We start from the raw sequence: 17025 nt of genomic DNA, 5'->3' as shown, positions 1-17025 counted from the left end.
ATTAGTTCAAAAAAATTGTTATTAAGAAATGGGAGTATTCTACCTTCTTTAGTAATAAATGGCATGAAAATACAGGTAACATATACCTGTCCTTTTGATACTTTGGCCCAAGCATTTTCTGCCGCCTATGTCGATATAAATTCATATAATACATTCGTTGACAAAAGCGGCATTCAGTTTTTTGAATTAGTAAAAAATTTTGTAATGCAAGGGCCTAAGTCTTCTATTTATAAACAAAGGGCCGACCTCTTATTGAAATGGCGTGGGAATTCCCTGAAAAATAATGTATTAGATTGTTCTGGAAACGTAATAGAGCTGGCAGAATATCTCTTTAAAAATGAGCCCAGTGTCATAAATATCCGGAAATGTAAAAAATGTAATTCCGCACGTTCATCTTCTGTTGTTGCATTATGCTTAACTCCCCAATATTTTTATGAAACTGGTTTTGCTGGTGTCGAAGAAAATATAAAAAAATCTCTACGAATCGCTTTAAATCAACAATGCAAATCATGTAAGGAGGATATGGAAACTTCTACTGTTATTGGGAATCATTTAATAATTGACGTAGAATTTACAAACTTTCCGAAACACAATGATCCAGATTGGTCTGGCCAAATAAAATTATCAGATTTGCCTGTAGAGATAAATATTTTCAATGACAATTTTAAGCTTGTCGCTGCCATTACAAATTTACCTCCAAAGGTGGAGAATAGTATTGGGCACTATGTAGCATACTGCCTTCGTGCTTCAAGTAAATGGCAGCTACACGACGGCTTAAAGTCCGAAATAATAACGGTCAATCCAAATAGAATTAAAACAACGGTGTGCGTTTTAATTTTTGTTAGAAAGTAAATAATTTGCACAACACTTACCTAAACAATATTCCTCCCCTTCCTCTAGTACAACATATACAGACTTCATTTACACAAACTTCTCTCATATATATAAACTATATGTAAAATTCTATCACAAGCTGTTTGGACTCGGCGTCAACATATCAATCGGCACATTGTCTTTGTCCCCTCCACATAAATTCCCCCAACCTTCTGATAACAGCCCAGTAAAAACATTTTGCAAATATATTAGCTAAAAACGAGAAAGATATTTGTTGATTGTTGTATCGGTGGGATATAATACCGTTTACGTCCCCAACCTTTGCAGTTTGATTAATTTAATATCATGAAAAATCCTATTCTAAAGTATATCTGTCAATTGCCGTATACAGTATCCCAGTACAAATGTCACAGGAAGTAGCACAGCGAGGGTTAGGTTTCCCCCGAATATATATCACCTCCCTGTGGCTACGTTCTTGGTTTAAAAATAGTGAAAATTGAAAACTAAGTTATTCTATAAGTGGTCTTTCCAAAAATTCTATTCATAAACCAGTACAAACGAATGTGCTATGTGTTTACTCTTGTATCGGGGGTTGATTTTCCTCCCCTATGCCCCATTTGAAGTTGAATTGATTTAATATTCTGGAACAATCCTCTACTAATGTATATCTATCGATTGGCGTATACAGTAACCCAGTACAAACGTCATAGAAAGCAGCACAGCGAGGGTTAGGTTTCCCCCGCATATATCTAACCTCCCTGTGGCTACGTTCCTGGTTTAAAAAGGGTGAAAATGGAAAAATAAGTTATTCTATATGTATTCTTTCCAAAAATTCTATTCATAGACCAGTACAAACGAATGCGCTATGTGTTTACTCTTGTATCGGGGGTTGATTTTCCTCCCCTATGCCCCATTTGAAGTTGAATTGATTTAATATTCTGGAACAATCCTCTACTAATGTATATCTATCGATTGGCGTATACAGTAACCCAGTACAAACGTCATAGAAAGCAGCACAGCGAGGGTTAGGTCTCCCCCGAATATATATCACCTCCCTGTGGCTACGTTCGAAGTTTAAAAATGGTGAAAATGGAAAACTAAGTTATTCTATATGTATTCTTTCTAAAAATTTCATTCATAGCCCAGTACAAACGAATGCGTTATGTGTTTACTCTTGTATCGGGGGTGAATTTTTGCTCCCTCACGCCCCATTTGAAGTTGTATTGATTAAATATTCTGGAAAAATCCTTTTTTAACGTATATCTATCAATTGGCACATACAGTAGCTCATTACTAACGTCTCAAGAAGTAGCATTTACATAATTTTCCATCATCATGTAATTGCACCCTTATAAATATCCTCCCCATGGCTGCCGTTTTCAGTATACATTTCTCAAAATGAACAATAGTATCAATTTTATAGTCTTTTGTAAGAAATCTATGTTTATAGCGTTATTCTACTGAATTGGTAACTTGTTAACTAGTATTAGTGGGTTGGTATATTTTTGGCTCCCCACCCCGTATTTTTGATTTTTTTCCCTTTATATTCTGGAACAATCCTTTAATTTGATTGTTCTTCCGAAAGGTAGCATTAAAATTTCAGTACAAAAAATGCGGGGGCTAGCGTGAAGTTGGCCCCCGCGCATATATAATTGAATATCTCGAGAATGGGGTGGTACAAAAGGGTGAAATTCTGGAACAATCCATCTTAATGCGAGTACAATCGAACCATATGGTTTATATTCTGGAACAAAAAATGCGGGGGCCAACTTCACGACGGTCGCTTATCCCCTTTCTATAACACTCGAAATAATGGTAAGGATTATTTTACACAGGTAAAATATATGTATGGTTTTCTATTTTTTTTTAAATGTATAATAGTCGTAATTATTCATTGAGTATATCAGAAAAGATGACCGTGAAATATTTTATATTGACTATTTTTATAGAAATCTGTAATTTATGGTAATGTCAAATTAAATTATATCTTAAATTTTTTTTTATTTTTTATTAATATATCTTTATAAATTATATCTCATGTGTTATTCTGAAGTATGAACTATATTGCTGTACAGTTTTATTAAAAACCATTCGCTAGTTTTAGCGTGAAAGCGTAACAAACAAACAAACAAACAAACATGCTTACTTTTGCATTTATAACATATAGAGATAATATTTTCTATTATATACCTACTATACTATCTGAGTTTTATTTAGTAAAATAAATTATTTATAACATCACGGAAATAGTTTCTGTTGAATACTATATTTGAATAGAAATATAAATTGCTCACGGAAATAAATAGATGCATAACCATAAATTTAAATTATCTATATCACAAGTTATAATTACTATTTTAAACTGAAATATACTCATTGGCAAAGAAATTGGGAATTAAATTTTTTTTTTTTAAATTGCCTTGAGTAAATGAATAACTTATTTAGTGGTAATATTTTTGAAAACTCTTCTTATTTAAGTGGTTCTAAAACTGAAAAAAAAAAAACGAAATTTAAAAAAAAAAATGGTGATGGACTATCTCAGGAATATAGTTACTCAATGAGACCCGTTACTTATAGGAAAAAATTTCTATTATTAATAAAAATACTTTTTATTTATGAAGTTTTTAATCATTGAAAATAAAAAAATTTTGAATATTATGTCGAACAAGTAAAAACAAACAATTGACTAAATTAATTGTTGAAATACCATGTATAGACAGTTTTGATAAAGCAATCGTTTGTTTTTTGAGGTCAATGTTTCAAAAATGTTTCAAAAAAAGTTGTTTATTTTTTTATAAGGAATATTTTTTACACTTAAACATTTGTTCTATCTCTAACGGTTTACAAGGTGGGTCCAATTGACCTATTCTGCTCATTTACGAACTCGACCTCACTTTTTACGTCTTAAGCACACTATAAAAATTTCAGCTTGAAATCTCTTTTCGTTTTTGAGAAATCGTGATGACAGACGGACAGACGACAGACGACAGACGACAGGCAGACAGACAGACATTTCTGTTTTTAATTTTTTTCGTAGCATCAATATTTTTAAGCATTACAAACTTGGGACTAAACTTAATATACTATGTATATTTCATATACATGGTATAAAAAGTGTCTGTGGATCATCTTAAAGCCGGTTTTCCACTAAACGGACAAACAAAAACAAAACAGAAACTCGTTTCGAAAAGAAGAAAACTTTTACACACTTCTTGAAGACTAGCAATGTAGTGGCCATTACAGTTTCAGTTTTGATTTTCTTTTTCAACAAAAACTCAAATACAATTTTTATATTCTTAGAAAGGCCGAGGCTAGAGCGTATTCTTAACAAACTGTACCTATCGAGCCATCATACAAAACCTTATACTGAATTGTAATAAATGTTTGATAAAAAGGTAATTGTCAATTAAAAAGCAGAAACTTGAAATGAATATGAAACGAATTAGTCATAGAATACTTTTTTTTTTTTTAAATGTGGACTATTATAGGAACGGGACTATCATTGGTTCCACTACCAGAGATAAAGGATTTCACAATTTTTATTTGTAAAACCATTTTGTCGATCACGATTTGCCCGCAATTTAAAACCTTGAAAATTGGGTGGCAGACGTCAGACGACAGGTATCTCGTTCCTTCGAGTGTTCGATAAAATCATTTTTGCATTTTATACCATGTATATATGAAATATACATAGTATATTAAGTTTAGTCCCAAGTTTGTAACGGTTAAAAATAATGATGCTAGGAAAAAAATTTTGTCATAGGTGTTCATAAAATCACCTAATTAGTCCATTTCCGGTTGTCCGTCCGTCTGTGGACACGATAACTCAAAAACGAAAAAAGATATCGAGCTGAAATTTTTACAGCGTACTACAGGTCAATTGGGTCTTGGGTCCGCAGGACCCATCTTGTAAACCGTTAAGGATAGAACAAAAGTTTAAATGTAAAAAATGTTCCTTATCAAAAAATTAAACATCTTTTGTTTGAAACATTTTTTCGTAAACATCACTGTTTACCCGTGAGGGCGCCAATTAGGCGGAAATTTTATAATATGTACTATACTTGATTATCATTTATGTATGTGTCACATATGTTTGTATGTGTAATGTGATAGAGTAATTAGTAACACAATTTATGCATGGTATTTCAACAATTAACTCAGTTAATTGTTTGTTTTCACTTGTTTAATTTAATTATAGGCATATTTGAATCACGCTCACAATGAATATCTAGTAAAAAAGAAATATTTGTCAGTTTTTTTTGAGGGGTTAAATACTACGCTTCTCCGCAGAAAAATTTAATCTTAAAAATAATTTTTTTTTTCATACACAAAGTCTTATATAACTATAGTTTCGAATATACTTACCCATTTTCTTTGTCAACGGGTATAAAATAAACTATATTCATGCAAATAAATTCGAATTTTTTTCGATTAGAGATTTTCGTATTTATTCAGTTTAAGAATGTTTTTCAATTCAAGATTAACATTAATATTTTCTTTTTAATTTTATGTTTTATTATATTGTTTGTTTTTTTAATATGATAAATTATGTAACGGCACGTTTTGTAAATAAAAAAAAATTCAGATGGGAATAATTTAAAATTAAATTATAATTTTCTACCGATATACGCCAGTAAAATCTTGCAAAAAACAACTAAAATCACAAAAAGCGATGTGAAACTATTTGCTTTTTTGGTATGCTATGCGTATAAACTACGTTTTGGCAGCAAAAAAAACGTACGAAACTACGTTTATGCTACCTGCGTAATAAATGAAAAACTGAAAAAAGTCCGTGTTTTTTTTTTGCTAACAATATTTAGTTTCACAATCCCCTAAGGGAGCCAAATAAGCAGCTTTATTACATCGCGTTTTTCAATTTTTATGTAGAATTTGACTGGCGTAAGTTGTTATATTCGTTTTTTTTTTTTTTAAATCACCGAGCCACAAATCGGCAATTTCTTTGAGTACTTTGAGTATCTAAAATAACTATATTCTATCGAATTAAACTTGGTGATCATGAAAATAGCAAAAAAAATTTTCTTATATATGTCATATTTTTAAGGTATGATATCAAAAGTTGTTCCATGTTGGAAAACATGACGTGATAAAAAATTTGTTTGCGAATTTTGTAGTATATTAAATTGCATAGAAAATAGCGAATAGTATTCTGGGTGTCAAAATGCACCCAATCGCACAGGGTCATTTTTTAATTTATAAATTGCTTTGTTCGATTCAATCGTTTAAAAACATTTAAATTGATTGATTTACTGATTCTCTTAATGGCATAAATGTTTCGGTAGTAGACTTAATATTTAAATACAGAGTTTTCAAGTGATGCCTCGCCGAATTGTGCAGTTGTATTCCTACTATTGGGACACCCTATATACCAAAATTCGCTAAGACTAGGCAGATCTTGCATGCATGTTGAATTTTTCCCCCAAAATCGATCGAGTCAGGATACATAAATGATAATCTCCGATTTTGCGTAATCGAATGAAAAGTATATGACCTAAACAAAAGTATGTAATAAAGTGTTTATATTGATTTGATGATTTCACAAAAGTAAAAATATAGAAAAATATTTCTTTTTTTTTTAATAAAAAAGAAAATTCACGCAACAATAAGTTTATTATTGCAAAGAAAAAAAAAATTATTTTTTCATTTTTATTGTGAAAATCTAATTTAATGTTACAGTTTAGGTTTTTATTTTAATAAAAAATGTACTGACGTCATATGTATGTAGTGTTTAGAGTACATAAATTGAAAAAAAATAACATTTAAAAGGTGTAAAAAGGAAAATGTGAAAAAGTGTTTCCATAACAAATGGTTTTTAAATTAAGTGAACATCTTTACCATCTACCCGAACAATGTTTATAGTGAAACAAAATGAATCATATTATGTTTTATCAAAGTATAACATAAATTATTTACAACAAAATAATGGCAATATTGCAATCCTGTTGTTGCTGGAGAACTGTACGTCAGGGAAGTTTTGCTAGTGGAATTTATACAGCGGTAAGTGTACTTTGATTTAAATTGATAACTTAAAAGTGTTGGTGGATTCTGTCACTATCTAAAAAATTCGAATTTGGCGACTACTTATTTTAATTCAACCAAAAAAATATTGACTGAATTGTTGATGGTACGTTTCCTCAAGGTTCTCAGTTGATATCCTGTTGATAACGCTTATCAAATCGATTACACGATTTTTGAGTAGAATTTATACAGAATGTTCGATTTACGTTTGGCCATATAAATATCACTAGTGTGACAGAATACATGCTTTAGGCAATGCATCTAAGTGAGAGGTATAAAAATAAATAAAAATTAATATTGGAATAGTATATAGTCCTTTGATAATGTCCCTATGGAACAGCTAATAATATTTACGTTTGAGTCAGGTTGAAGCTGAAAGGGTTGTCAAAGTAAATAGCTACAGATAATGGCTATTCATAAATTACGCAAAGCTATAAACTCAAGTAGTTCCTGCGATTAACAGAGCGGTTCAATGATACATTGTCAAACTTTGAGCATGCGTTCCTTCAATTAAAACAAAAAAAAGAGTTCATATAATTATATGGTCTTAGCCTTTTCATTTTCGAGGTACAGGGTGATAAACTTTCACAGCAAAGAAGAATAACTCTTTTTTTTTTGTTATTGCTGTGTAAGATCTTGAAAAAATAATTTACAATTACCATTGATCATATCTTTACTTTAAAACTTGATTAATTTGTACCTCGAAAATGAAATATATTCTTTTAAAGGCAAGGAACCCATGTTCGAATCTATCCCTGTTCATATTCTTATTTTTACAAAAAAAGTCGCTAGTTGTTAGATTCGACTTATTTGTAACTTTCTTCGTTATATACACAATTACTTAAAAATACAATTTATTCAATTTTCATGATTTCTTATGTTGTAAAATACAATTTATTTAATTTTAATGATTTTTTATGCCGTTCAAACTGGTAAAATGCTAGATATTCGTTTCACAGTATTTCTATTATAATTACATACTTCTCTACCCAGCCTGTATTATTGAATCATCCGGTATAGGTAGTGGATTCCAAATGAAAAGATTGAATTACAAAGTGGATATTTTTAAGAAAATTGAATTTGAGAAGGTATTCTTTTCATATTGAAACTCAATAAAATTACCTGCTCAAAAAAAGAGTACAGTTATACAGGATGGTCCAATTATGAAACCAGGTCAACAGGGCTTTATACGCACTTATAGCCGAGAAAGCCTTATTTTCTAGATATAGAATGTTTAAATTTTGAAAAAAAATCTCATTTAGGAGTATTATTAGCTCAGTTGGTTAAGGCGTAAGCAATTCCGTCCGCGGTATACATAGGGTAGCGGGTTCGATTCCCGCCGTCGCAACAAAATTAATTTAATTAATAGATGGGCTGGTGTAGTGCATGGTAGATGCATGAAGGAGGTGCACTTAGCCTCTGAAATAGAGGAGCTGAAAAATGAAATTATCAGCGGAAAGGTGGTAAAACACAAATATGGTATCACAATGCACTCTATAGCCTAAGTGGGTCCTTCGTGGACAGTTAATATAACCTAACCTAGCCTAGGAGTATTATCAAATCGAGGGCCTAGAAAATTTGAAATTTTGTCACACACTTTGATCTAAGGATCCTTTATGATTTAAAGCCTATGGATGATAAATTACAAAACCGTCTTTGGCAGGGCCGGATTAACAAGTAGGCAGAAAAGGCAGTTGCCTGGGGCCCCCGATTTTAGGGGGCCCCCAAAAAATGAAAAAGACTCCTAAAATTTTCTTACAAACATAAAATTCTAGAGAGTGAATGGAAATATAATCAGAACTGAAAATAAATTTTACTCAAATAAATAAAACTCAATTGGCCGCATTCAAAAGGCGACGACCGACGAACTAGACAAAGTTCCTAAAAAGGACATTTCCGACTACTTTGACAAAACTTATAGTCATTTGTATAAGATTCTAATGGAAGATCAATTAGCCGATGTATTTCCTAACACAGAAATAGCTCTTCGGATTTTTTTAACATTAATGATCACAAATTGTTCTGCCGAACGATCCTTCTCGCAATTAAAAAAAAATCAAAGCTGCTGAAAGAGCTACAACGCGACAAGAGCGATTCGAGATGTTAGGTATACTTTGCATTGAGTCAGATTAAGTTTGTATTTTTTAATCGAAAAAAGAAGGGAACGGGCGTGAAAAAAGGGCCCCCAAATTGATGGTTGCCTAGGGCCCCGTTGAGGATTAATCCGGCCCTGGTCTTTGGAGCCTTAGAAGAGACAAAAATGTTTCACTGAATTCATTGAAAATGTAATGAATACTTAACGTTTATGCGATATTTGAAATGAATTCAGAGAAATTTCCCATTTTTCTAAACAGCCGTTTTAGCAATATATGTTCAGAAAAATGCCTAATTTATTCAAAAGATTTCCATACCTTTGGCTCTTATTGAGAAATTATGATTTTTTAGCGTTATATACAATTTACTGAAGTCTTACTGTTATAAGTTGGACCATCTTACTGTTATGAGTTGGACATATTTATGTAAAATACTGATATAAATTTTATTGATTTTGTTCCAGTCATATTTCGCTTTGACCATACTCATGATGGCAAACTTCTTAAATGAGGAACGTCTACATTTGTCTAGCACACCAGAAAATCCATACAGTACAACTATTTTAGAGCCAGAAACAATTTCACACAGTAAGCTTTTTTTAATTATAAACTTTTGTTGTCGTTTGCTTAATAAGCTAGTACATTTGAGTTGGTTAGTAAAAAAAGAATTACTCCTACTAAAACTCAATGCATGTTTACTTAAAAGTAGTTTTTGCGATAATAAGTTGTTAAAGTTAAATGAAATTAAATTGTAAGCAGTGCATGATTTCGTTTAGGATTCTCGCGTTTATTAGTTAAAAAACTAAACACCTCATATGTACTATAGTATACTGAAAATAACATTTGATCACGAAAATTGCAACAGCAAAAATTTAACGTCTACTATTTTGAATCGCCTATAGTCTTTAAAAAAATTATACCTAAAGGTGAAATAAACTTTAAAACTCGAAGTCTTAAAAGAATTTGAGCTTTTCTTTTTCAATTTTGTTCACTTCACGTGCTAATTTATTATCACTCAAAGCTAAGTTATTATTTTATTTTGAGTTTTATTTTTGTTTGTCTGTTTAGTGGAAAACCGGCATTACAATTATTCGATAATGAGAGAAATTTTGCTATAAATTTTCAGTTGCGTTACTTTTGACGCCGCGTGTATTTTGATTAGATATTTTCAGTATACTAGTAAGCATTAAATAAATATCATGCTTATAGCTAATTAATTTTTAGCTACAATGACTATCAGTATTGTCATACTGTGCAGTTCTAGTTGTGGTTTTCTTACATCATTACTACTTTTGTACGGAGTATACACCGTAAGTAACTTACTACTGCACGGGTATAAAATTTTGGATGTGCACGTTATATTTTATAATCTGGATCCATTCTCTACTGAGAGAGGGTATCAACCACCATATTCTATCAGACAACTTTTACTCCAGAGAATGTACGAAACAAAAAGTAATCCAGTCTATTGATAAGCAAAATATTTGGTGGAGTATAAGAAAAAATTCTTAGACAGAAAGCGTTTTTTGCATTTTTCCAGATGGTGCAGAATATAACCTATATCAATCGGAAAAGTCGGTAAAAGTCGAATTAGTTAAATCAGGAAGTTACAAAGAATAAAAAAAACTATCGAATGAGAGAGACTTGCTTAATACAATTTCGTTGCTAATTCTCTGAGAAAATCGCGAAATTTCATCGAAATTCTTCGATTTTTGTTCTAGCTTGAACTGCTCAATTTTTATTATAATTTAAATTTAAAAAAAAAGCTCCTTGTTGTACTCGGTAGAGGTATCTTTATGTGTTAATTACAAATATAATAAAAGTTGAACCGTTCGTGGCGAGAACAAAAAACGACGATTTTCGATTAAATTTCGTGATTTTATCGGAGAATAACCAACGTATCCAGCAAGCCTCATTCAATAGGTTTTTTTTTACTCTTTACAACTTTTTGATTTAACTTTTTTTGTAGCTTGCTTTGATTTTTTTAGAGCGAAAAACCGTTTTTCGATTTTTGCTGGAATCCAGCTGGAAAAAATGCAAAAAACATTATCCTTCTTAGAATTTTTCTTCTACCCGACCAAATTTGTTGCTTCTCGACAGTATGTTTTAGAGCTTTATCATTGGGTCATTCGTAAACTCCCTGGACTATTTGTAACTTACAAAATATCTAGTACTCCTACTATCATTTGTATAATCTCTTTTTTTTCATCTCTGTAGCTAATAGCTAATTTTATGTGTTTTTTTTCCAATTTATTTAAAATTATATTGTTTTGAAATAAAATTCAAATATTGTATTTCAGGATAGAAAATTCCTACTAGTTCCATGGATTTTTACAATCATCATTGCTACAATTATAGAATTAGTTCATTGTGTATATATTTTCATCAATGAAACGGTGCGTTCCAATATATATATTTATTTATTTATTTATTTATTTTTTTGGAAATGCATGCAGGCTTTTTAATGTAACATTGCCACATACATACGCCCAGGATTACCAAAATGAGCAATTTTTCATAATTTTCGAACAGCTTATACAAGGGGAATTTAATTTAATATTTCGAAAAAATTTTCAAATTGGAAACTCTAAATACAACCTAGATGATAAAAACGAATTAATCGTTAGATGTTAGATATCATTAAAAAAAAAAGTTTTCCAGTTTCCACATGATTTTCACCCTAACTCTTTAACTTGGAAAAACTAAGAAACTCATCGGAGGCCATTTATATTTGCAATATCTCTGCGAATAGATTTTTTCAGCATTTATTATAATATAAAATGGGAATCTACACTGTGAGGCAGAGAAGTGTGCGATTTTAAAAGCGCTGTAAAACCAAAGTCCTTCAATTTTCACAAATTATGTTTTTACCATCCAAAAAAAAGATTTACCGAACAACAGTTGAAAACTGCAAGAATATTTCACACACATCAACATACATTACATACATCATCACACATTACACTTTAAATTTTCCAGTTTCTAATCTACGCTTACGCACTGCTGTGATGATTTTTTCAATTGTATATTTAGAAATAATTAAATTAAAGCGGCAGTTTCAAATTTTTGTATTTTCATTAAAAATAATCTTTAATAAAATTAACATACGGTAGCACTTGTCGAAGGTAGGAGAGCAACACAAAGCTTTTGATCCACCTACCCCCCGCCCTAGCCCTTGTCAAACGATGTATGCCTGAATGGACTTCATCTTACTAGATTTTTATTTTACAGTGTTTTCAAAATCACATGGTTCACTCTGTATACTTAGAATTAAAACTTCTAAGTTTATACTAAAATTTTATAACAACTAAAATGTCTAAGGATATAATTTTTTGTCTGTTACAGTTACGCTTTAATCCAAGTACAGCTATTTTATTCACAATCGACTTTTTCTTGCTCAGTTTAAATGTAAGTTGCCCTTTAGTATAAAATTTAAACGATTTTAGTTTTGTATGCATTCAAATGATTTCATTTTTGAATCAACTATATTTAACTTATTTCAAGATACTTTCAAACAAAACACATATTTTATTTTATTTAATACAAGGTAGTACAAATTACAAGTATCCAGTTTTGCTTCTCTTGTTTAGGTCTGATTATCTATCCTTGATAATTGATTATCTCAAATTCAATCTGAATTCTTTCCGTTTTCGAATGAATACGTTTGTCAAGACATTGGAAATTAAAAAAACGAATCATTATAATTATTATCCAAGCTCCTTCAATCGTCTAGTTTGCTACTTTTGACCCACAGTGTTTTTTTAAGAACTACAAAAACTGTCCTGTAGTATATTCCAAGCAAATTAGACATTTGGGTACTTAAATTCTGAAAAAAACCAGTAGTAAGGGTTTAAGATTTGCTAGAAAAAGTTATAAATATGTGTGTAAATTTTGCATATACAGAGAATGGAATAAGCCTTCTATATCTTTAAAACCTACAACTTTACGTGAATTTAAAGAAAATACACTAGTAACCAATTTCTAATTTGCTTGGAGTAATATATAAATAATTGTAAATAATAGTACTAATTTATTAAAATTTTTAGGTTTATTCTTTTCTTTGTGTGGTTTCGCAGTATCAAGAATATCAGGCTGGTCGTGGAACTGCTCAGTACCACTTGGAGCATGTAAGATTTGCCTACATTATATATACATGGTTTCTAAAAGTCAAAATGAATGAAAATAGGGGATGGAATTCTAAGACGAAGAAATTATTTTGTAAACCTAATTTATTCATGTTTATTTTTTCGTGACGTTTAATACTTATTTATAAAGATATTTACGCTTAAGGTATTTCCAGCATGGTATTTGCAGTTTCTATGTTAAAGCAATGGTACAATTTTTTTTTCGACAGAATTTAACGAAAAATTAAATTTAAGAATTTAATAATGCTTACTATTAATTCCCAAAGTTTCAGAAATTTTGACCGTTTAAAATGGGAAATAATTATGCCAACGTCCCAATTTCGATCAATTTACGTCAAAATTAATATCTTGAAAGTGAAAATTAATTTCTAAATTTTTTTTTTAGAATTTTATTGTATAAACATTTTTTTCTACTTTTTCTTCAATATATAATAATATCATAAAAAATAGTTGGAGAGACCGGACATTTTACATGCTTTAAATGGGACATGACCCTCAAAATCGCGAACTTTGTCTTTAAATATCTCGCGATCTAAACGGTCAAAAATTATGAAATTTTAGGAATTCATAAATAAAGCTATTATAAACCCGAGAAAAAAAATTCGGCCAAATCTGTCGAAAAGTGATTTCATGCTGGTACTACCTTAATGCTCTATATAGGAAATTTGATTTTTTCACTATACTAATATAACAACCTGACAGCGCAACGAAAAAGATGATTTGAATACCACTGGAGTTTAGATATTTCTTTTTTTATTGAAATTAGGTAGATAGGAATTAAGTATGAGGCACCTGCGAGCGGTTGGATTAATTGTGTTTACTGTTGCAGTATTGTTGATTTTAAAATAATTTTAAGGCAATTTTTAAAAATCATTTTTCATGTACTTTTGGCGTTACTAACACCGAGCTAGATATTATTCTAATCATTAAAAAAAGAATTCAAATCATTTTAGTATGACATATTCAAATTCAAATCAAATTATTTTAGTATGAATAATTTTCTTAAGATAGCTTCATAATTAAAGAATCTAATTTTAATTTGCCAGAAAAAAATGCTTTACTAGCGTGGATTCCGTGTTAATGAACGTAATAATCCGCTCTCAAATGTAAAACGTACTTCATCCCTACCCAAATTCAATTAAATTCGAATTCGAAAAAAATTCAAATTTTGTTTATTGAATAAATTTTAATTTTACTAATAATATTTAGAATTTTTTTAAAGAAACAACTTTAATTAACTCAGTCCTGTCTTGTTGGGGGTTCGTTCGATTGAAAATGCCAAAGGACTTTTCTTCTTAAAATTCCATCATCTATCTATCCTTTTCTGCCATTCATGATTCTTGGGACACCCCAATGTATTTACTTGCAAGCGAGAAATAATTATAATATTTTGTTTATAGGTACCATGTGTTGAATATATTGGACCATCTACAGCGACTAGTTATCTAACTAGCACCCGTCGTGGAACGTCATTCGCTTTAGGCGGTGGTGTAACCGAAGCACAAATTACTCCACCACCAAGTCCCACACAAAATTCATTAGCTTTACCAGATGTTACGACGGCAATGAGTCGTAGGCCAAGTAGTAAGCGTGTACAATTTCCCGTGAATGCACCTCAAACAGAGCGGAGAGGTAAGCTTATAAGGTAATACGAATAAATATAATGAAATTTGATGGTGTTGGGGCAAAATTGCAACATTTCATAAAATTATATACATTTTCTCATCTAAAACTATAAAATTATAAGTGTGTTAAGACAGTTGGGTATAACAAAAGATTCAAAATTTAGTCAAAAACTAAGTAGTCTAGCCACTCAAGCGTTTGAGAAGAGCAAATATCTATCTATAGTTCACTTATCCTTCGTATACTCGCGTATTGACAGGCAAATCAATAATTCCTTGTTTATTCAAAAACTAACATCACTAGGACATTTGTTTAATTTGAGTAGCTACTTAATTTGATGTTAGGCATTGAATTCATTATTAACACCCAGTCATAAAGTGTCACACGTAGTCTCAGCACTAACGCACGCACTACACTAATTCACGTCTAAGAATGAATTAAGTAGCTATTAAATTCCGCAAAGTTCCAGTAATACTAATTTTTGAGTAAAGGCGTAATTATTGATTTCAGATTTGTCAGTCTGAGACACACGAGCATATATGGCGTGCCTTTGAACGCGAATATACAAAGGCTAGGTGATTGCTTGTTGTTAAAAGTAGTTGCTTGTAGTTTTGATACATTAATTACAATGATCTAGATGCTCCGATACCCATAACTGTGTTTCAAGCAGCAACACCTACCATCTTCTGAGCGTATTTGAAATTTAAAAATAGAAAAATTAATGTGGCCAAACCTGTTTTCTTTTAAGTATAAAGCGCTATAAAAATTTCAAGTGGTTTTCTTACGCCTGCGCAAATAGCATAATTATAACAGAACTCAACTCAAAAGAAAATAACCAAGAACATATATAAGGACGTGAAACCTCCTACGGCGAGATATAAGCACCCGTGGATGAATTTAAGGCTCCTCTGGGCGGGGTCTAGTCATCGGCCGTTGCGTACTTTGCGCTGCATCTCAGGCTGTCTAAATGATTGAAAACATTTGAAATTGTTTTCAATCACTTTCATCAATTGATTGACATGAAAAGACAAACAATTGAAAACAAAAGACGGTCTGATGCGCAGTACAAAGTACGAAACGAACGAGGACTAGACCTCGCCCAGATAGGCGCTCTTTTCCTCTTCGCTCAAGTTTCACGTCCTTATATATATGTTCTTGAAAATAGCTCGGAAAGAACTAGAGTTCCTTTCTCAATGCACGTTATATAATTTAAAAGTTGATTCAAGAACGTATATAATAAGGACATAAAAGGTGCCTATCTGGGCGGAATCTAGTCATCGGTCGTTAAGTACCTTGTATTGCGGCATCAGGCTGTCTTAAGTGATTGAAAACATGTTTTCAACCACTTTCAATTGATTGTAAAAGACAAAAAATTAAGACAGCCTGATGCGCAGTACAAAGTACGCAACGACCGAGAGAACTAGACCTCGCCTAGTTAGATGTCTTTTTTTCTACTACCCTCTCCCCGCTAGTTTTACGTCCTTAATACATATGTTCTTGAGTAGATTATTTAGGATATAAACACATAATTTTGTTATCTATGCTCCAGGGATTAATTTTAAAATCTTATAATTAGCTGAGGAGTGTCTTACAAATTTTGAAATTATAATAAAGAAATATTCTTTACAGATTCAGTACTGAGCCAAGCGGGCGTGATCTTGACCAGTGATTATAATTTTTTTTATGATCTCAATTAATGAAGATGGAAGTAAATTATAACGATTAATAATTATATGTTTTTAAATATAAATATGTGTGTTTTATTTATATGAAAATTGTTTTCAAATCAAAATATTTAATTAAAATTCCGATGACACAAACTAAATATCATTATAAACTCCTTTCATATTAGGTTCATATCCTGACTAACGAAAACAAATGATATTTCCAGTTTTCATTTAAGCAATTTTTTGAAAATTAAAAATAAGTATTCCTCTAGAAATTTAATATAAAGGGCTATTTTTATACCCTGTATATATGTAATATACTTATACAAAGGCATACTAAGTTTAGTCCCAAGTTTGTAAAGCCTAAAAATATTTTTGTCTGTCTGTCTGTGGACACGATAACTCAAAAACGAAAAGACATATCAAGCTGAGATTTTTATAGCGTGCTCAAGACGTAAAAAGTGAGGCTTAGTTCGTAAATGAGCAACAAAGGTCAATTAGGTCTTTGGTCCGTAGGACCCAGATTGTAAACCGTTGTATAGATAAAACAAAAGTTTAAAAGTTAAAAATGTTCCTTATAAAAAATTAACAACTTTTGTTTGAAACATTTTATTCATAAACATTATT

General features: G+C 30.9%; 1 protein-coding gene across 4 annotated transcripts; it reads left to right on the top strand.

The window, feature by feature from the left end:
- The first annotated feature begins 6606 nt into the window (after positions 1-6606).
- Positions 6607-16443, top strand: LOC123295778. 4 transcript variants are annotated; one of them, XM_044877226.1, is made up of 8 exons: positions 6607-6849; positions 9428-9551; positions 10188-10273; positions 11264-11359; positions 12309-12371; positions 13010-13090; positions 14509-14753; positions 16361-16443. In XM_044877226.1, exons 1-8 carry the CDS (start codon positions 6775-6777, stop codon positions 16398-16400), a joined length of 810 nt encoding a protein of 269 aa, XP_044733161.1. In that variant the 5' UTR covers positions 6607-6774; the 3' UTR covers positions 16401-16443. The 4 variants fall into 4 exon arrangements, with proteins under 4 accessions (XP_044733161.1, XP_044733162.1, XP_044733160.1 ...); XM_044877227.1 differs by having other exon boundaries at positions 6608-6849; positions 13040-13090; positions 14509-14740; XM_044877225.1 differs by having other exon boundaries at positions 6609-6849; positions 14509-14740.
- Positions 16444-17025: the final 582 nt, after the last annotated feature.

Source organism: Chrysoperla carnea, chromosome 3 (genome assembly GCF_905475395.1).
Source record: "Chrysoperla carnea chromosome 3, inChrCarn1.1, whole genome shotgun sequence".
NCBI lineage: Eukaryota > Metazoa > Arthropoda > Insecta > Neuroptera > Chrysopidae > Chrysoperla > Chrysoperla carnea.
Note: the sequence above shows the minus strand (reverse complement) of the source record. Positions and strands in the feature narration are given on the sequence as shown.